This window comes from Myotis nattereri, assembly GCF_964212035.1.
Source record: "Myotis nattereri genome assembly, chromosome: 3".
Lineage (NCBI taxonomy): Eukaryota > Metazoa > Chordata > Mammalia > Chiroptera > Vespertilionidae > Myotis > Myotis nattereri.
Window position 1 is genome coordinate 212817935 of NC_138077.1, and position 21247 is coordinate 212839181.

The window sequence follows — 21247 nt, forward strand, 5'->3', positions numbered from 1 at the left end:
TCCACCTCCTGCAGACACAGGCGGGGAGAGAACCTTCCGGGCCTCCTGGGCTCCATCCACTGGGTCCGGGCCAGGCCCACCACAGGGACACAGGCGTGCTTCCTTTATGGCACCCCGGGGTGTTTCTCAGGACTTCACAGCCGTATGTGCCTGGCACTAACATCTCGCTTTCAACCCAAGGAAAGTGGTAGGGTGGCAGGTCTTACCCCAGAGTCTACGGAGAGACCTCACACGGCCTCCCACCCCCATTCTTCTGCATGTTGGAGATCCGCACTGCCGCCCCCCTCCCCCCCTCCCCCCCATCCCGCGTCTGCTTCCTTCCCAGCCACGTGGGAACCAGCTGATGCATAACCGGCCTGTGGCCTGATCTCCGCGGGGCTCCTGGGTGGCGTCTGGCTGCGCCTGCTGCAGGCTGTGAGCTCTCAAAAAGCACGAGAGTCTTGCTTGTTAAAAAAGCAGGTGCCTGGGGCCGCTCAGACCCGTGGGACAGGGCGTCTTGGAGGCAGGAGGCCACCTTTTCACCAACCTGCCTGCGTGTCTGTGACGTGGACCTCTGCCCTGGCATGGAGCCAGCATCTGCCCAGATTGTGCGGGCCGGGAGGACTGGGGGCACCTTGGCCACTCTGGCTGCCCTGAGCCCCAGGGGTGGGCAGCCTGGACGTGCCCAGCTCATTCCTGACTCCTGGTCCCTCACTCCTTGAGAGGTGGGGACACTGGGAAATGCGTCCAAGCGAACACTTCTGGCTGGAAATAAACCCTCCAACCCTTCCTGACAGCAACCTCCCCTCCCCAGCCTGACGCCCCCCCCCCCCTTTCACCTCCGGTCTCAGGCGCCCCGCCTGCTGCTCCTGAGGCAGCACCTCTGGGACTTGCTGTGCTAACTGCCCCTCCATCGCCCACAGACTCTGGCCGAGACGTGGGAGCACGCCCTCTGTCAGGGGAACACCAGCCCCTCCACCGTGCACCGGCCAGGCGATGACTGAGGCGGAGAGGAAAGGAGGTGCGCTCCAGCCCCACCCCAAGCCCACGGCCCCAGAGTCGCTGAGCAGGTCTAAGACGCCTCCCACCACATCCCAGGCACCAGGTCCCAGGCAGGGCTGGACAGTCTGCAGGCTGCAGAGCCTGGCTGGGGAGTCTGGCTCCTCCGAGGGTTCGCCTCTCCGAGCCGCTCTGCGGCTACTGGCCACCAGGTGGCGCGAATCGACCAGGAACGGGGTTTGGTGCAGGGTTGGGAAAGGGAAAGCCTTTGTTGATTTTACTTCTTGATATTTCTATAATCACCAGGATTACAATCTAAGCAAAAAAGCAAAACAAATAAACACTTCCCCTCTTGCTGCATCTTTGGTCTTTGTCTGGAAAAGGATGAGGGAACAACAGAGGCATTGACTATACAGCCCAGGGCACGGGCGCTGTCGCCGGGAGGGCCTGGGGCCTGGAGACCAGCTCTGGCGGCTTAACAGGCGGGTGAGGAGCTCCTGGGAGAGGCAGGCGCCTGCTAATTAGCCTGCTCCTTTCTGGTCGCCGCCACCGGAGACATTCCTCAGCAGGTGGAGTCCCCTCTCAGCGCACTGGCCTTGCCGGGCCCCGGGGCTTGTTGTGCTGGCCAGGCAGCTGCAGAGGCTGGGAATGTGCTCCCCGAGAGCACATGGGGAGGGCGGAGACCCTGGCTCCCCAAACACCAGCAGGCTGCAGGTGCTCCAGGACCACAGGTGACGGTGACTCAGGATGGCTGGGAGCCCGGACAGCACCCTCAAACCCCCACACCCAATATGGGCTCCACCCCCTCCACACTCCACACAACCTCCATCCCCTCCACACTCCACACAACCTCCATCCCCTCCACACTCCACACGGCCTCCACCCCCTCCACACTCCACACGGCCTCCACCCCCTCCACACTCCACACGGCCTCCACCCCCTGCACACTCCACACGGCCTCCACCCCCTCCACACTCCACACGGCCTCCATCCCCTCCACACTCCACACGGCCTCCACCCCCTCCACACTCCACACGGCCTCCATCCCCTCCACACTCCACACGGCCTCCATCCCCTCCACACTCCACACGGCCTCCACCCCCTCCACACTCCACACGGCCTCCACCCCCTCCACACTCCACACGGCCTCCACCCCCTCCACACTCCACACGGCCTCCATCCCCTCCACACTCCACACGGCCTCCACCCCCTCCACACTCCACACGGCCTCCACCCCCTCCACACTCCACACGGCCTCCACCCCCTCCACACTCCACACGGCCTCCATCCCCTCCACACTCCACACGGCCTCCATCCCCTCCACACTCCACACGGCCTCCACCCCCTCCACACTCCACACAACCTCCACCCCCTCCACACTCCACACGGCCTCCACCCCCTCCACACTCCACACGGCCTCCACCCCCTCCACACTCCACACGGCCTCCACCCCCTCCACACTCCACACGGCCTCCACCCCCTCCACACTCCACACGGCCTCCACCCCCTCCACACTCCACACGGCCTCCACCCCCTCCACACTCAACACGGCCTCCACCCCCTCCACACTCAACACGGCCTCCATTCCCACACTGAGCACGTTTCCCACCAGGTGGGCAGGATGTGGCACAGAGCTCGTCAGACCTGGGCGGGGAGGACCCCACCTGCCCAGCCCTCTCTCGTGCGCTGGCAGTTGGCTGGGCCCAAGGCTGGTGCTTGCTCAGAGCAGTTGCATTGGAACAGACCCAGTTTTGCAGGAGGAGACACGCTAAGCTTTAGGTCCCGTTCACTTGGATTCTACAAGCGCCAACCCACGGACGAGAACTGAGCTAACCCTCAGCCCTGAGCTGAGCAGGTCTCCGTGGAGGTCCGACAGGGGCACCCGGCTTGAGCTCAGCTCCACTCAGCCCCGAGCGACGCACACGCAGAACCCTAGTCCCCAAAGTATGTTAGGATGGTAGTGCTTAGCAAAAGACTACACTTCCCAGACTCCCTGGCAACCACGGGTGACCATGTGACCAAATCCTGGCCAGTGACCTATGAATAGAAGAAGTATGGGCATTTGGGCCCTGTTCTTAAGGGGAAAAATGATTGCCCTCCACTTTCTCATTTCTGCTTCCACTGGCTGGAATGCAGTTGTGATGGCGGGAGCTGGAGTTGCCATCCTGGGCCACGTGAGAGAAGGCGACACCCTAGGAACAGCGGAGCGACCAGCTGGTGGGAGCCCTGATGGCGGATCCCTGACACTGGGCTGCCACGTCAACATCCACCTGCTACGTGGAAATCTCCTTCTCGCTGATGGAAGCCGCCAGTCTCTTGGCCTTTGCCTCGGCAGCAGGGCCCGCACCCTAACTGCCACGGAAGGGCTTGCGGGGGACGGAGAGGAAGTGTTAGGAAGCACCTGGGGGATTCCTATCAGACATCACATTTTCCTGTTTCCTCTTTTAACCTGGAGGAGGCATCCCTCAGGGTGCCGGTGGAAGGCAAGCCCCCAGGGACCAAAGGACACAGCCGCAGGAATCAGGGTGGGCTCTCCGTCCCTCTGGCTTCCCCGGGCGTTTGTGAGACCCCAGAGCTGAAGACCACGAGCCCCGTCTCGCAGCGGCCGAGGCAGAGGCTGCAGGTCTGAGCTCCCCTCGCCGCCGAGAAGACAGCGTTTTGATGAAACCACTGACAGCTCTGCTGTGGGGCAGAGAAATTGGGAAACATCGGGAAATCACACTGTGAAGCCTTTGAAGGAATGTGATTTATGTGGAAATGTGATGAAGCTAATGTGTTTGGCTCCAGCGCGGGTGGCACGCCTGCTTCTGGAACCGAATCTGGCGCCTTCCTGGCTCGCGGCGCTTCTGCTTCCCGAGCACCCGGCCGTGCTCTTGCTGTGCCCGGCCGGGTCGGCACCGAGAGCTCCCATCCCCCCACTTCCGGGCCCTGTCCCAGGCTGCGTGTCTGTGACCGGAGCCACGCACACACGTGCATTCTACGTGTCTGCGCGGTGCTGGGCTCCCGCCCCAAACCCCAGAGAACCCAGGTTACGAGCTTTATGGGGGTTTGCTGTAGTTTTACATGATTTGCTTGATGCACCGCAGACTCGAGCAGGCCTTTGGGTGCCTCCAGGTAAACGCCAGAGGTCCGGTGTCTACCCTGGAGTTCATGGAGCTTAACCCCCTTGTCCATCGGGAGGGGACGCAGCCTGAGCCCCGAGGCCCCAGGCCACCTGGCTTAAGGTTCCTGGTGGCAGCAGCAGCATCAGGGGCAAGCTGGTCGGAGCCCCTGAGGCCGTACAGACCCCTCTGTCGCTCCTGATCCCCATCCCCGACCTTGGGATGAGGGGGTCCCCCAATCTGAGCACTGTGGGACTCTCAGGATTAGCGGGCTACTGCAGTGTACCTGGATTTAGCTTGGACCCTCCCAGAGACGGGGCCCTCACTCCTCCGGGAAGGCATTTCCGCTGCTCCCTGTACATGGCGCCCAGCGGCTTCTTCCCCACAGCCCCCTCCCGAGGCGCATGGGCTCTGAGGGGCCGCTCACCCGCTCTGAGTCTGGTTCTCCTGAGCCCAGGTGTCCAAGGGGGCAGGAGAGGCCATGGGGCCCCACTAGTGGCCGCCGGGAGCCACGGCCCATGGAAATGGGGTGGCAGCTGAGGCCCAGCTTTCTGGACTCCCCGGAGCTTTGCACTCGGTGGTTCGCACCCGACAGATGCTTCGGAACGCACCGCCGTGCCGGCACAGTGAAAGCCAGCTCGGCCCCATGGTCCCTGTGCCTCCCAGTCAGGGCGCGAGGCCTCCTGTCCAGGAGCAGAGGGCAAGCTCCATGCAGCGCTCCCGGATCCCCAGGCCTCCCCCCAACTCCTGCCTGCCACCAGGGGGCAGCGGTCCCCGCTCTCTGGGCTCTGCTCCTCTTTCGTGTTGCTTTGTGCCTCTGAGCCTCGCCTGTCTCACCTGTCACATGGGCCTGACATTCTGTCCCTGCCTGTCGCACAGGTGACGTGAAGATCAAGGGAAAGCGGGGTCACTGTGTCACTGCCATCCGAGGGGAAGGGGCTCCCACACCTGGTCCCCGAGGCCACGGAGGGCCTCCTGACCTGCCCGGATGCCACTGGCCTGGGCCCCGGGGCGGGACCTGGGCGGGCGGCCGCGGCTACTCACACATCGGCTTCAGCTGCCCGATGAGCTCCTCCTTGGTCCATTTCGCCCACTCCTTCTTGTCGGTGTTGATGGAGCAGAGGATGGGGCCGCAGGGCTTGCCGCAGTCCTCGATGGCCGGGACGTTGAGATAGTGCACCAGGACGATGTCGGGGTTCTGGGGGGAGAGCACAGAGACTGGCAGCATGAGGTGGCATGGAGTCCATCCAGGCCCCCCCACCCTCCGCCAGCAGGCACAGACCGGCCGAGTGTCCGCACGCCCGGCTTCCTCATCCTCGGGGCCGCTGACACGCACTGTTGGGGGGACGCCCTGCACCCAGCAGCAGCCCTGGCGCCTGCCTGCCTGATGCCTTGCCCCCAGCCTACAGGAGCTACTAGAACCGGTGCCAGACACCGCCCAGCGTCCCCGGGGACACAACTGCCCCAGTGGAGAACCGCCGCTCTACACACAGTGCAACGAAGGGCCACACACACGGTCAGACCCATCTATACCCCACACCCCGGACCTTAGGCCTCATGCCAACAGCTGCCCGGGGGCACTGGGCACGCCGGTGCCCACCCCCGTCCTCACCACAGCACGACCTCCCGACACAGGAATCTCCGCCACCTCTTCCCGCGGGGAAACGGGGTCCCCAGGTTGAAGGCGCCCCGCGTGTAAGGGTGGGTCCCTCTCCCTGTGCAAACAGCCCCGTCAGCACGGCCCTTCCGAGCAACACCCAGGCGGCCGCCACTCACTCCCCTGGGAGCTCGGAACGGAAAGAACGCTCCCGTGGGGACCCTGCAGGCACCGCTGGTCCCCAGATGGGTCGGCCTCGTCCCCCAGTCTCAGTTCAAAATGCCTTCGATCCGCCCCCCCCCCCCCCCCAGACACCAGCTCTGACAGTGACGTGCCCGGGCCCCTTGGGGCAGCAGCTTCTCGTGGCCCCCAGAAGGCCAGGCCGGTTTCGTTTGTAAAAAGCAATCGCGTCGCTTTATAACGCAGCTGGAAAGACCCTGAAAAACCTCCCCAGTCAGGGAACGTGAGGGAACATCGAGATGCCGCTACAGACAAGCCAGCCGGAAGGCCCCTTCCATCGCTCTTCCCCGGAGCTGCGGCCTCTGCGTTTCCTGCCTGACACCCCGCCACGAGTTGCCCCGAGGCCTGTGGCTCGAGGGCCCTGCTGAGGGGGCTGCGTCTGCAGTCACCCTTTCGGATCTGGTCAGAGCCACGCAATGAGTGACTGTGGGCTCAATCAACGCGTTAGCAAAGGCTGGAGATGACACGTGACCAGTGCAAGAACGTTGACCGGCGCCATTTAAGAAGCTTTTCAATAAGGGTTTTTCCTTGCAAATGCTCAGTTACCCAGCAAATCACATCAGCACGACCAGGAGCCGCCCGAATGGCAGTTTTTCTGGACGGCGGCACTCATGGTCCTTAATAGTGATGAGGACCTGACATCGGCGCACGCGCGCTGTGGTCTGAGCACTGTCAGTGTCATCTCACTTGGTGCCAGCGCTAGCCAGCGTGGGGCTGGCAGGGCCGGGCAGGGCAGGGTACCCTCTGTCTACAATGAGGGGACTGAGCCCAGAGAAGCTGTGACCTGCCTGAAGCTGTGTGTCTGGCCAGGGACAGAGCCTGGGCCGGAAGCCAGGATTCTGACTCCCAATTCAGGTCCTGCCAAGACACCTGCTGGCCTGTCTCGCTTGGTCTCGGCGCTTTCCCGCCTCAACTTCCCTGCATCCTTGCCTTGTACCCCAGAGGGAGTGGGGGCTGCAGACCTGCTCTCCTCATTGCACGGGTGAGGTGGCCCAGGACCAGGGGGAGTACACCTGGGTCCCTGCCCTGTGTTCTTCCTGGGACCAGCACACGGCCTCCCGGGCTGCGCTGGGCTGGGGGCTCCTGCTTGAGCTGTGCCTGGGCAGGTGGCAGCACCAGCTGCTGAGCAAGACGAGGAAGGATCAAAGGGCTGCGGGGCCAGCGGGCCATCCGCCCAGGGCTGCCTCTGATCCTGGCCCTGGAGCAGGAGCTGGGTCCTGCGGGGACACTGGATGGATGTCAGCCACCCAGGAGATGAAAGACCTGCAGCCTCCTGCCCCAGAGCCCCACGGAGCACCCAGCAAAGGCTGTGGGAGACCAAGGCGGTAGGACAGGCATCGGAGCCAAGCAGGGCTGCCTTCACCACACACCGAAACCCCAAACCAGTAATTCCTGCACTAGAGCACCCCGAACTCTCCTATGTCAGAAAGCGCTGTCCCTCCCTTCAGCGTCCAGCTCCGTGTTTACATAACTGGCCTCCACCTATTCTTTGAGGATAAGAACCACGCTCGCCTCCTCCTCCAGGAAGTACTCCCTGATACCCCGCCCTCTGTATCAGGATGGAGACGGGGTTTGTATCTTAGTCAGTACTCCTCCTTTATCTCCTCAGCCACGGGGGAAGGCCTGGAGCTGTTATGGCATTGGCAATGACCACCGTTCACTTCCATCAGCGGAATTGAGCTAGAATGACGTTGGACTTCCCACCCTTCCCTTTCCATGCTTGCGTGCCGCTGACATCTGGCTTCAGTTTTCTAGCCTATGAGGGGCACAGCACTCCTAGGAGGCTGGGAGGCAGGGCTGGCTCTAACCTCAGCCGGGTCTGAGGCCGCTGAGAATTCGATGGAGGCTGCGGTTACTCCATCTCTCAGCCCCGATAAACGCCCCAAGGCACAGCGACGGCACCTGTTAGGAGCTCACAGACCGGGGGTCCGGGCCCCACACCTGTAACTATGGACTTGGGGGTCTAGTTCTCCTTCTGAGCCTTTTGAATCAGGCACCAGGCCCTTCCCGGAGCCCCGCTCTGGGCTGAGCCTCTCAGCGGCCTTGACACAGTTGGGAGGAAGCGCGGCCCCTGCAGGTGCTGGGACTGGTTGGGGTTAGGAAGCTGGGAAGCCGGCTTCACGGTCTCCATTGTAACCGCAGATCCTGCCCCAGGGCCTGGGTTCCTGCAGCTCCAAGTCCCCGGTGGAATCTTAAGTACCGACTTCCCGGTTTGGGGCTGGTTTGGAGACAGTGTGATCGAGGTATGTTTGGATGTTTGGGGCACATGTCGCTTCTTGGCAACGTTGCAATCTCATCCATTAGTTGTGCATTTTATTGGGTGTTTTTGGCAGAAAAATATATTAGCCATGGAGTCCCAGTGGGTCCCGGCCCACAGGACCCCTCCCCCAGGCCTTTGACACCAGGCCAGGCCTCGTGGACTTTCGGGGGGTGTCATCCTCCAAGGTCATGCTCTCTTCAGGTGGTGACCTCTGGCATCTTCATGGAAACCCCGTATGCAGGGAGGAGCCTGTGGACATGCTCTTGTCCCACCCCCACCCATGGCCTGTCCTGGGTGCTGATCCCCAGGCTGCTGGGCCTGGAGAGCATGGAGTCCCTTGTGCCGCCTAACCCCACACCAAGCAAAATGGATTTCCCCGAGAGAATGGCCAGAGCTAAGTGTCTGGCCGCGGTTCACCCACTCACAACGCAGACGCTCTCTGCACAGCCCTGTGTGTCCCGATCCTCCCCTCACTGCATGTGGCCCCCTCACGGCCGGGTCCGGGGGCCCTGCCCCTGGTGCCCTTGCCCAGCGTCCTGGCCATAGCTACCCTGCTCCCAGGAGTCCTGGCGCTCTCTCCACAGCCCACCCTCTGCCCCGCCCAGGCTCACGGCCCCCTATCCCACTGTCCACTCACAGCTCCTGTTGGGGCCTTGTGAACACCCCTGGCTTCAAGGCCGAGCCAGATGGCCAGCCCCAGGCCCTACCCCATGGGGAGTGGCACCGCCTCCCCCAAGCGTCCAGGTCGGGCCCTCCAAGTCACCCTCTCTGCCTGTCCCTCCCTCTCTCTCCTGACCCCTCACCATCATGGCATTCTCCCTGCCCCACCCATGTCCGCCTTGACAGCCTGAGTGTGAGCCCATCTCCGCCTGGGCCTCCCCTCCCCCCTCCCAGTCAGTTCTCCAACCCCAGCAGGTGTGACCCCAGAATCCCGGCGATGGCGAGTGACACCCACACCCCTGATAGGGTTACAGGAACCACCACCCGTTTTCTCTCCAGCCACCAGCGCTCCCCAAGGCTCTGAGGCTCCTGCCACCCCATCCCCCACACCTGCTGTTCCCTGTTCTCTCCGGCTGAGGTGCTCCGTGATAAGTCTCAATGCCACCTCCCCTGGCTCCTCATTCAGCGGTTCCCCAGGTACAGCGCCCCCCCCCCCGCCCCCCCCAGGCCTGCTCTGTGCCGAGCCTTGGCTGTCCAACAGCTTCACTGCCGGGTCTCACGTCTGAGCATTTCCTGCTTGCCTTTCCACCCAGAGCCTGAGCTCTGACGGCCGGGCTCTGCCCACGGTGCGTTCCTGAGCCCAGAGCAGGGCCGGCACGAAGTAGGCACTCTGCCGAATGCTGAGCGTGGGGGACAGCCAGCTGCTCCAGGGCCCGGGCCACCAGCCTGCCTGGGGCGCTGACCTGGGCTGGGGAGGTGGTGCCAGGCAGCGTCTCCTCCCTGCTGACTCAGCTCTCAGGACCCCCCTCACCCCCCGCCCCTGCTCCCTCCAGGTGTGTCTTCCTGGGGGACGGACAGACAGACGGAAGAAGAGGGGAGGAGGGGCATGGGAGGAGGAGGTGGCCATCCAGCACCTGAGGGGCCCAGGAGCCCTCAGCTGGCCCCTTAAGCCATCGCCACCTTGGCTTTCTGTCTGGAAATGTGAGGTTTGAATGTGCTGACCGAGGCCCAGGCTGCTGGGACCTTCAGGTGCTGGGTAGGTACCTCCAGGAACCCAACTCAGTCGCGTCCTAACACACTGCTTCCAGGGAGTGCCTGTCACCCGCCCTGACCTGTGGGGACAAAGCCCAGCAAGAGAACTGGCCAAGGACCCTGACACCCAAACGCACAGGAAAGGCTAAGCATGTTCTGCAGAGCAAACGCTCAGCCCAAGTCCACCGGCTCCTTCACTGCAGGACTTGTCAGAGCCTTGATGGCTCCTATGAAGGCGGGTCTCTCCATGTGCACAGGAAGGCTCTCCAGGCTTATTTGGCCACGAACCTGAGCGCCTCTTGGGACCTTAGCGTTCTCTGGAACACAGTCTGGGAATCACAGATAAAATTCAAAGCCAAAGGAAGCACCATCAGCAGTTATTGGTAGATGGGAGCCCTTGCCTGTGCCCTGGGGCTCTGGGCAGTAGGGCTTCAGTGGCTCAAGAATTACCCCGCCCCAGGCCCCGTCCTGGCCTGGCAGGAGGCTCACTCATCTGGAAAGACTGGGGCTGAGGGAGAGGCCAGGGTAGGGGATACTGTCTCCCTTCAACTGCAGGCTTGTCCGTCCTGACTAGGGTACCCCAGGATGCGGGGTCCCTGCGGGGAGACCTGGGGACCAGGGCAGCCTCCCATCTCAGGGCTGAGCACGTGCTGATGGGGGGAGAGGCACACTGGAGATGAGCAGCTGGCGGGCATGGGGGGTGCTCCGGGCGGCTGCCTGGCAATTTGATCTCCTTAATGACAGGTGGCGGGATTGAGGAAGGAGATTGTGAGGGTGCTCGGTGGCTGGGTGGGCAGCAGAGGGGGTGGCCGGGCTGCCAATCATGGCCAAGCGACCTGGATTAAACCTGCCACCAACACAGAGTTCAGAACCTCCTGCCAGAGCGAGGGGCCCAGCGGGCTGGGCAAGCAGGGGTGGGCAGGCCTGTGCCCGTCTCCTGAACGCTCCACTCCCTCAGGGTCTCCTGGTACAACCCCCGCCAGGAGGAGCGGGCTCAGCCCCAGGGCAGGACCCAGACCTGGGACCTCAGGTTAGGGCTGGGGCTGGGGAGGAGGGAGGAGGGAGGAGAGAAACAGATCAAGAGGCACAGCGGAGAGGTAGGGAAGCCCAGCTGGGGGCAGCCGTGAGGGAGGGTGGGGGTAGGATGGCGCAGAGACTGGGGTGGTGGGTGCCACGCTTTCATCAGACAGCCCCGACTTCCTGTGGAGAGAGACCCCGGCTCCTGTGGCTTCTGGCCTCTGGGAGGGAGGCCTGGGTGCTCCACTCAGGCACGTGCTCGCTCGGCCAGCCTGAGTGTCTGTCTGGAGGAGGGGGAGGCGGACGCCCGGACTTGACCTTAACTGCTGAAGGTGTTTCCTTCGGCTTTGAATTCCATCCCTCATGCCAGGCCACCGACGTGCGCTTTACATGGGTGTCAGCTACCTGTTCCTAGACAAGCCGGAGCGGGAGGCGTTCCCGTTTGCAGGGAGCTGGGCCCTGGGCCTCGAATGCCGAGCCCACCCCTGGGTGTGCACGACGGGCCCCGGAACTGGGTGAGGCAGCCCTGTGCTCCTCACCGGAGACCCACGTGGGGACCTGTCACCCCGAGCGAGAGTCTGGGGGCCTCGCGTCCTCCTCTTGGCGGCGGCCAGGGGTGGGCTCTGCGGGGAGGGGCGAGGCCCGGAGGCAGCACCGCTTTCCGTGGAGTGAGCAGGACAGCCGTGCAGGAAGTGGTTAAACATGCAAAAAGCGGTTGGTTTTGATAAAGAAAAATGCAGCTGCAACATCTGTTTGACTCTTGTTTGCAGCTTCATCAGCGCTAAGTGGTCAATAAATCAGTGGCGTGGTGCTCCGTCTCTCCGGGCGCCGTCATTAATCTCGTGCCGGTTCTCATGAGAAATGAAGGAGAGAGGCTGGGCGATGGCGGGAATGTACACATTACCCCGAAAGTCATAATAGCATGTAATGGCGCCACACACCTCCCCACTTGTCGCGGGGGCCGCGCACCGCCAGCGGAGGCGGGAGCCGGCGGAAACCAGCGCGGTTCGCACACAGGCCGCTCTGGGACCGCATCTGTCCTGGGAGCGCCCTCCCTGCCGGTTCCGGAAGCCCCGCGCGCCCCATCTGCAGGGCCGAGCCTCCCTGTACCCGGTGCCGCACAAACGGGGCAGGTGCCATGGACCGGGAGGCGACGCCGGCGCAAAGGAGGGAGGACGTGTTAGGGAAGGAGCGATGCTGAGACCAGGCTCAGGGCGCGGGGCACTGCACTGCGGGCACAGACAACCCTCTGCCCGCCTCCAGCTGCCCTGGCAGCCTGGCAGCTCTCCTCTGCTCCAGACAAAGGCATGAGGCGGATCGATGTCCCCGTCGGCGGATAGGCCTGTCATGTGGCTCAGTTCTATCCCCACTGTCCCCGCTGATGGCTGCCAGCGGGCAGGGGGAGGGCACGCAGGCCCAGGGACAGGGAAATGCAAGACTGTGCCCACCCCTTCCCTCACCCAAGGGCCAGGCGGGTGGCCTGGCGGCTCAGGTCTCTGAGGGTAGGCTGCCCTGCAGGCTGCCCCTTCCTCCTCCTCCCTCTTCCCCAGACGGGCAGGGAGCCTCCTGGGCCCCTATGCACGGAAGGCCACATTTCACCACCACGTCCTCAGGGAGCAGGGCGGGGCCCAGACCCCCAGCATGCACCTCTCAGCGGTGTCTCTATTTGCAAAGATGACTTTCTGAGTGTCAACCGGGTCCCAGGTCCCCATTTTAGCCCCACTTCCATTTCCTCGTTTAGTCCCTTGCAGACCCAGCATTCAGAACTCCACGATTCAACCCTCGACCGAGCCTGTCCTGAGCCCCAGCCCTGAGCCCTAAGCCCCAGCTGCCAGCCTCTCCACCAGCCCTGGGCTCTGAGGGAGCTCGCTGGGTGGTGGGTGGAGGGCCGTGTGCCAGCCTCAGTGCCCTGGGCAGCCGCAGCCCAGGTGGCCTCTGTGCCTGGGCAAGCACAGGGCCGGGGAGCTTGCGGGACATGTGGGGCGCGGGGAGCTGATGGGAGCAGGGGTGGGGCTGGAACCCTGACCTCCACGCCGGTCTGTGAGCTGCTCAGGGCGGGGCCATGATGGAGGGGGAGTACCGTCTCCACAGCAAGGGACTACAGGGCACCCTGTGGGCAGGCAGGGGTGTGGGATGGGGTGGGCAGGACAGCTAGGAGTTGAGCACCTGGTGATGGCAGAGGCAAACCCAGGTCCCCAAAGCTGGGGACAGTGAAAGAAGCAAAAGGAGAAAATGAAAAAAGAGTAGAAACCAAAGGTGCCCCCCATATAGGCAAAGCCAGCCGTCAGCTGTGTGCCCCTGGGTGCCAGGCCCCCATTTACCCGCCGGGCACCGGGCTCCCTGCTGCAGTCCCAGGGCACACAGACAACCTCCCGTCCTTGCAGGGCTCAGCAGCGGGGGGAGCTTGGGGACACCTGTGAGGGACAGGGAATGCCGCATGGGGCCTCCGCCCTGCTCCGGGGGGTGGGGCCAGGGCCGCTGCTCTGGGGAAGCCCTAAGGTCCCTTTAGCTGGTGGGTGCAGGCGCAGGAGGGAGTCGGCCACAGCCCCTCCCTGCTTGGGAGGAGGCTGGGAGACTTAACTAGTTAATGCAGGTACCGTGGTCTGAAGTGGAAAACCCCGGGTAATTGCTGAGTGTTATTGCCGCTGCCGCTGTTATTACACAATTACCAGAATTTCCAGTCCTGGCAATGGAGTTAAACAATTTCCACCTGGAGTGGGGGTCGGGGACCACGCCGGCGTTGGGGCTGGCGGGCTCTGCCCTCTTCTGCCCACGGGGAGGCGGGAAATCACATGAACTGGGAACCTGCCTGGCACAGTCCTGGCCACACCTGGGCACGCGGGGCCGGGGGAATGAAGGAAGGTGACCAGCTGCCCTGAGCAGATAGAGACGCTTGTGCTGAAAGAGGAGCCATCCGCCCAGACTCTCCCAGGCCCCGGGGGGCAAGTCCCCTGGATGCATGCCGCTGGGGCCACGCCTGCCACCCGCCCCCTCCCTGGATGGGCAAACGGAAGCCACGTGATTTCACGCTGGCACAGGGCCAGCCTTGTCTCATTGACCTGGGGGAAGAAATGCCGATAGAACCTCCGTGTTTGCAGATGACACGGAACTGCTATGGGCGATGAAGTGCCAGGTCCCTTGTGATCGGTCACGAGAGGGTCTTGGGAGGTTGTGGGTGGCGAGGGACAGCTGGACCCCGTGTGGGTGAAGTGCAAGGCTGTGTCCCGGGGAAGAAAGAAGCAGCCTGTCCCAGGGGCTGGAGGGCCCGAGTGCCACCGGCAAGCTCAGGAATACGCCGGGGCTCCCGGAAGCCACTGTGCAGAGCGGGTGCTGGGCCTAGGAAGGCCCGGGCTTGACAGCTGGGCCCACCGGGAGCTGAGAACCTTCGGCGAAGGCTCTTCTTAACAAACTGAGACCTGGACAGAGGACTGGCCCTGAGTTCCAACCACAGGCAATCAGAGCTAATCCCTGGGCGTGGCCTGAGCCCCAGCGAGGCAGGGATGACTTCCTGCTGGACTTGAGCCTGGGATGATGGAGCCCGGCGCTCCTGGAAGCCGCCTCTCACCAGCATGTGGAGTCCAAGAAGGACACCAGCCCGGAAAAGACAGAACCCAGGGAACAAGACACTCAGCCTCCACGCTACTAACTGCGCACCTGGATCCAGCCATGCCTGAAGCCAAAACCTCAACTCTCCAGTTAACTCGAACCGTCCAATTTCCTCTTATCCTGAAGCCAGTTCAAGTTGGATTTTCTGTTGCATCAACCAGGAGCCCTAACTCATCAACAGGCCCTAGGTGTTCCTTTTGCTAAGCCAGTCTCTCTCCACCCGTGCCATGCACACTCCTCTGGTTACCATGACAACAACAGTCACAATGATTATGGAGAGCTGCCTTTTGTTCAGCACCTGTTGTTCCATGCTGGGTGCTAAGTGTCCGCAGGACTTAGCTCGGTTAATCCTCACAACAGGAGGCAGGAATGGTTATCTCCACTTTACACACAAGGGACATGAAGAGAAAAGCCACCGAAGCCCCACCCTGCCCCCAGGTCTGCCTGAAGCTGAGGGTGACGGTGCTGCGGGTGGTGCAGGTTGTGCTCTGGAGACGGCTGCCGGGGGTGAGTCTGGTCTGCCGTGTCCCAGCTGGGCCCTCGGCCAGCTCCCCTCTGTGCCTGTTTTCTCAGCTGTGACACGGACAGACTGATAGGACCTGCCCCATGAGGTCGCTGTGAAGACTCCGTGAGATAAAGCATTCGCACCGACGCGCACTACGTCTTCAAAATGGCCAGTTATCATACTGACTCCTCAATCCAGGTTTCCCTTAGATCTTACAGAGCTTGTAGGTGGGACGAAACCAAGTGGATTCAGGCACGGCTTGTTAGGGAGGTGCAATTCCTTACACAGGAGCCCCTCTTGGCTTTGCGGACATCGAGGGCCCAGCGTTAGCTCCACGGGCACTCAAGCCAGTGCAGGGGGTAGGGGGATAGCGGGGAGGGGGAGGGGCACAGCATCACTCCCATCCACCCATGGAAACAGGATCCATGAGACACTCCTTAGCTAACTTCTAAGTGCTGGGAGAAAACAAAACTACGTTTCTCAGAAAAACATTCTGTATTTAAGTGTGCACCAATTCAAAGCACTGGCCCAGGCGGTGTGGCTCAGTGGTTTGAACCAGGAGGTCTCCGTTTGACTCCCAGTCAGGGAACATGCCCGGGTTGTGTGCTCGATCCCCAGTTGGGAGCATGCAGAAGGCAACTGATCGATGATTCTCTCTCATCATTGATGTTTCTCTCTCTCTTCCCCTCTGAAATCAATAAAAACATATCCTATCTAATAATAGACAAACATGGTAATTAACCGTACCTCCGACACGCTTCCCATGGGCTAATCAGGGAGATATGCAAATTAACTGCCAACCAAGATGGCGGCCGGCAGCCAGGCAGCTGAAGCGAATAGGAGGCTTGCTTGCTCCAGTGATGGAGGAAGCCAAGGTTCCCCGCCTGTCGCTGCCGGCCTCTGAGCTGCAGTCTAAGAAACAATGTTGCAATTATAGACGCTAAACAAACCCCAGAAACCTGCTTTCAGACAGCCAGGCCTCAGAGCTAGAGCTGCAACAGTGTTTCAATTATAGAAGCCAAACAAACCCAGATACCTGCTTTTAGCAGCCGAGGTCTCAGAGCTGGAGCCGAGCCTCAGAGCTAAAGCCGGCTCTCAGTTCCAGTGACAGCCATAGAAGGTAAATAAATCCCAGAATAAAAAAAAAAAAAAAGAAAAAAAGGAGAGGTTGGGAGCTTCAGTCACCCGTCAGCCTGAAAACAGCCCTCAGCCCCTCACCCAGACTGGCCAGGCACGCCAGTAGGGACCCCCACCCTGAAGGGGGTGTGACCAGCTGCAAACAGCCATCATCCCCTCATCCAGGCTGTCCAGGCACCCAAGCGGGACCCCCACCCTGATCTGGGACACCCTTCAGGGCAAACCAGCCGGCCCCCACCCGTGCACCAGGCCTCTATCCTATATAGTAAAAGGGTAATATGAAAACTGACCCTAACAGCAGAAGGACTGGGAATGACTGGTCACTATGACACACACTGACCACCAGGGGGCAGATGCTCAATGCAGGAGCTGCCCTCTGGTGGTCAGTGCGCTCCCACATGGGAGGAGCTCTGCTCAGCCACAAGCCAGGCTGATGGCTGCCAGTACAGCGGTGGTGGTGGGAGCCTCTACTGCCTCCTCAGCAGCGCTAAGGATATTCGACTGTAGCTTAGGCCTGCTCCCTGCTGGCAGGTGGACATCCCCCGAGGGCTGCCAGGCTGCCAGAGGGATGTCTGATTGTCATCTTAGGCCCAATCCCTGGGGAGTGGGCCTAAGCCAGCAGGTGGTCATCCCCTGAGGGGTCCCAGACTGTGAGAGGGCACAGGCTGGGCTGAGGGACCTCCCTCCCCCCGGAGTGCACAAATTTTTGTGCACCGGGCCTCTAGTATATATATAAAATGGACTGTTCCCCATACCCTGCCTCAGCGTCTGTGTGTGGGACCCGCCTGAGCCCAAGGTCATCTGAGCTGTGCCCCTTCCTGGGGTCAGAACCACCCCAAGAAAGGGCTGCACTTCCTTGCTGTGCAGAGAGACTGTGCAGGAGGCAGAGCTGGTGCTGCCCACCCCGCGTGGTGCACAGCGAGGCTGCTTCCTGGCCGGCGTCCTCCTGTCTGAGCTTGACCAGGAATAGGCCGTGAGATCTGCGGTGGCTGGAGCGGGGCCCTGGCTTCGCTCACAGAGCTGGTGCTTCCTGTACCCCCCTTCCCGGTGGTCATGATGGGGAAGGTGCTTTGAGCGGGGAGGCGGGGATGCTGGGAGCTGGGCCGCCCTCCCTCTGTGGGCGCATCAGGGAGCCCCTCTGCTAAATCCCATTAGAGACACAAACCCCAAAGCTCCCCCTGGACTGACGCAGGAGCCGACTGGGGCAGCAGAGGGTGAGCTGCCGGCCCATCGCACATCTGTACGGTTTTATGCTCTGGTGACTGGCACGGTGCGACCCCACGCTTGTGTTGGAGGGAACCGTGATGACACCGGGCTGTGTGCTTTGCGAATGTGCTCCCCAGCTCCCCTTCAGCGCCTCAGCAGGACGAGATAAGTGTAACCACGAAGGAAGGTAGCACTCGACGGTACGTCTTCGAAGCGTGACTGGGGGTAAAAAGTGACTGCGGGGCCAGGTTTGGATTAGAAATGACAGCTCTTTGTTACTTCCCTTTTAAATCCCCTTTATCTCCCTCCTCTCTCCAGCGGCTCCTGCGGCTCGCTGATAACCCGTGAGCCGCCTTGGCAACCACGAAACGTGCTGTTCTAACGACTCGGGCGAATCGGGGCGCCCTCTGCAGAGCTGCTGCGGCAGCCCGCCCCTTCCCGGGCCTGTGCCCGTGCCGTGCCGGCAACCCTGGCAACCTGCCTCATCCCCCCAACCAGCGGGGCTCGGCCTCCCGAGCACCAGCCCGCCCAGGGCCCGATCCTGCCTTCCCACCCTGAGACCACGGCTGGGGCCACGCGGCTGCACTGTGGACGCCAGCCCCTTGCAAACGGCGGTGGAAGGGGAGCTTACAACCCCAACACCTCCTTCAACGTCCCCTTCCCTGACAGATGTTGAAGGCAGCAGGGGAGCGGGCTGCGGCCCAGGGGGACCCAGGCCTCTTCAGATGGTGTGACGGACAGACCAGGCCTCCTCCAGCTTCCTCTGGGCACCTCTAAGCATGGCGCTCAGAGACAAGACCCACGTCTGCCCGTGGGGACAGCGCTGAGCCACAGAGCTGGGAGACACCAAGAGAGAGGGCTCCAGGGGCTCTAGTCCAAGACGCTGGCTTGCAGCGGAACAGTAGGAAGGGCGGGGCCTCTCTCCTGGTCACAGGCCACTGCCCCGTCTGGTCCTCATTGCCTGACCCAGCAACCTGGCACGGGCCTTCCAGCCCCGCCCATCCGACTGTCGAAGCCGTTTTCCCCAGTACCAGCTACGAGGGCGCCTCCCTGCCCCCTGCCAACCTTCAGTGGCTCCCACTTCCCGTGAGTGTGCCCACTCCCGATAGCAAAGGCCTCGGCGACTGGCCAGTCCACCTGCGTCTGTGCGTCCCGTGTCCCCTCCCCGCATCCCTGGCTCAGTCCTCGGGACCCTTGGCTGCTCTGTCCGCTCCGTCTCCAGGGCCGGGAATTTCTCTCTCTCTCTCTCTCTCTCTCTCTCTTTCTCTCTCTCTCTCTCTCAACAAGTCCCCATCCCCCTGCTCGTCAAGGCCCAGCTCCAGTGCCACGCTGGCCTTGCAGCTTCCCTCTTCCTCCCAACCCAAAGGGCCGCATTCTCCTTGACCCCCAGCGCAGCCTGCTGCCCCCTCTTGCCCCATTGCCCATCCTGCCTCCTGCCTCTGATCTCTGGGCTCAGGTCTGCATCCCTCCCCGGCCCCCAGGCTTCCTGAGGCTGAGCCCACGTCAGAGGGAAATTCATTCCCCGGGAGGTGGCCGGAGAGTCTGGCCGACCAGAGCGCCTGGGGCAGGGCAGAGGGGTGTGCAGTCTGGACGGTGCAGTGGGCGGGGCTATGCTCTGAAGGACAGCAAGTCTGTCAGCCAGTTGGTGGCTCCTACACCCACTGTCCACCCAGCACCCCTCCCTTCAGCTCTCCTGCCATTGCTGAGGCGGAGGGAAGGCCTGCCTCTGACTCCTCATTTTCACCCGAGCTCACCTGTCTCACCCGTGGATGACGTGAGCTAACCTCTCACACACACATCCCCTCCCCGTCTTGGCCTTGGAAATTCACACGAAACCATGGATAGCACCCCTTCCCTCTACACTCAGATGGGGTCCCAGGAATCAGAGTTCCGGGGCCATTGCCAATCCATAAGACATGGCCAGTGTCTTTGTGTGTGCGTGCACACTCACACACCTGCATACGCACGCACACCTGCGCATATGCACACACGTGCACACACTCACACACGTACACATGCACACACTCAAAAACACAGTGCACATGTGCACACACTCACACATATACATATATGCACAAACACACATGTACACACATGTATGCACATATGTGCATGTGCACACACACACGCGCGCGCCCCTCAGTTGTGAGGCCCAGGGCTCTCTCCTTGTTTGTTTCGGGTCGGACCAGGGCTGCCATGAAGCTGAGAAGACAGACGCTGGGCCGAGGGCCTTGGCACCCGCCCAGGGTAACTGGGACACGCATGTTTGCAAAGAAAGCGGCTGTGAAGTGTGAAGAAATCAGAGCAGCGCCGTTCAAAAACTGTGTTCCAATCTTGCCCAGAACGTTCTACTTTGTGTAAGGGATACAGCCCCTGTAGGAAAGCACTTGCTGGCATTTGCGAACCACTGTTGCTATGGAGATGTGAGGACAAGTTAGGGACCCGGGACCGTAATTAATTCTGGCGGTTGGTCCGCAGGGTCCTTGGTGAGGAGAAAGCTGGTGGGGAGGGGGAGGAGCCAACAGGAAAAAGTTAAAAAAGCACCTCTTCTGACTCGGGGCTCAGACTCGAGGAGCCAGGAGCCTGTCTTCGCTGTCTCTGCGACCCCCTTGCTGCCTGGGGGAAAGGGTGCAAGTGTGTGGAGCCCAAGCAGGCAAGGCGTTCACGTTAGTGACCTTGAGAGAAGGGGTCCCAGCTGCCCCCTCACAGCTACTCCTCTCATCAGCTGGGTGAGGAAGTGTCCTTCTGTATGGAGTGGGGATAGCACAGTACTCACTTCACAGGGTACTTATTCATTCATTCACTCATTCATTAACTCATTCACTCACTCACTCATTCCTTCCTTCACTCACTTGTTCAATCACTCATTCATTAACTCATTCACTCAGTCATTCACTCACTTCTTCATTCATTCACTCACTCACTCACTCACTCATTCCTTCCTTCACTCACTTGTTCAATCACTCATTCATTAACTCATTCACTCCTTCATTCATTCATTCACTCATTCATTTATTCACTCACTCCTTCATTCACTCACTAACTCATTCATTGGTTCATTCATTCACTCCTCATTCATTCATTCTACAGATAAACTATCAACAGCCATGATGTGCCAGGGGCTGGTCTAGGTTCAGAGTACACATCTTGCTCTCAAAAAGCACGGAAAAGACAACCTAGAAATACTTGAAGAAAGAAGGTAATTTTGGGTGGTGCCCTGCTACAAGCATAAAAGGACTGGGTGCTGGAGGGAGCGGGGAGTGGGCTTAGGCAGGGAGCTCAGGGAAGGCCTCGGAGGAGGTGACCCTGGCCTGAGTCTGAAGTGATAAGAATCCAGCCATGGGCAGATCCGGGGAAGCAGAGGTTCGGCACAGGGAACATCCAGGAAAAAGCCGTGAAGAGAAGAGGCAGTTCCAGCCCGAGCACAGACCGCGGTGGCTGCCCAGGGCCCCCTTCCAAGGCAGACCCGCAACAGCGTCCTCTGCTCGCCCAGCATCGAGCCTGGGGCCTGGCCCACCGCTGGGCTTGTTGCTGAACAAGCGAGACAGCCCAGGAGCACAGTGACGTTGTGCAGGCCTCTGCCCAGAACTGAAGGTTCGCTCTGGGAGGGAAACCACATTCTGAGGTGGAATCACGGGGCCAGGCTTATACCGGTCGTCAGGAGAGCGCACGCGATGAAACGCACCATTTACCTTTAGTGGGAGAGCTTGACTGTGTAAGGCTCGTGTGAAGAACCACAATGGCTGTATTTGCAGGCGTGAAGGACGCTCTCGATGCAGCCAGCTGTCTGCAGCAGCGGCGCTGATTTCGGAGGTAAAGCAGGAGAGGACGAGGGCAGCCCTGTCACCGTGCCCACCCGCGGCCAGGCGAGGGGGAGAACTTGGACTGGGGCTCCGAATTTGGCTCAA

General features: G+C 61.4%; 1 protein-coding gene across 7 annotated transcripts in view; it reads right to left on the reverse strand.

Annotated features, from left to right (window-relative positions):
• The window catches only part of CAMTA1 (calmodulin binding transcription activator 1), a 675715-nt gene that overhangs the window by 95752 nt on the left and 558716 nt on the right, over window positions 1-21247 (reverse strand). For all 7 annotated transcript variants that reach the window (XM_081085448.1, XM_081085446.1, XM_081085447.1 and 4 more), the window contains one exon: window positions 5124-5277. In XM_081085448.1, the coding sequence (XP_080941574.1) occupies window positions 5124-5277 (154 nt within the window). The remainder of the gene's footprint in view (window positions 1-5123; window positions 5278-21247) is intronic.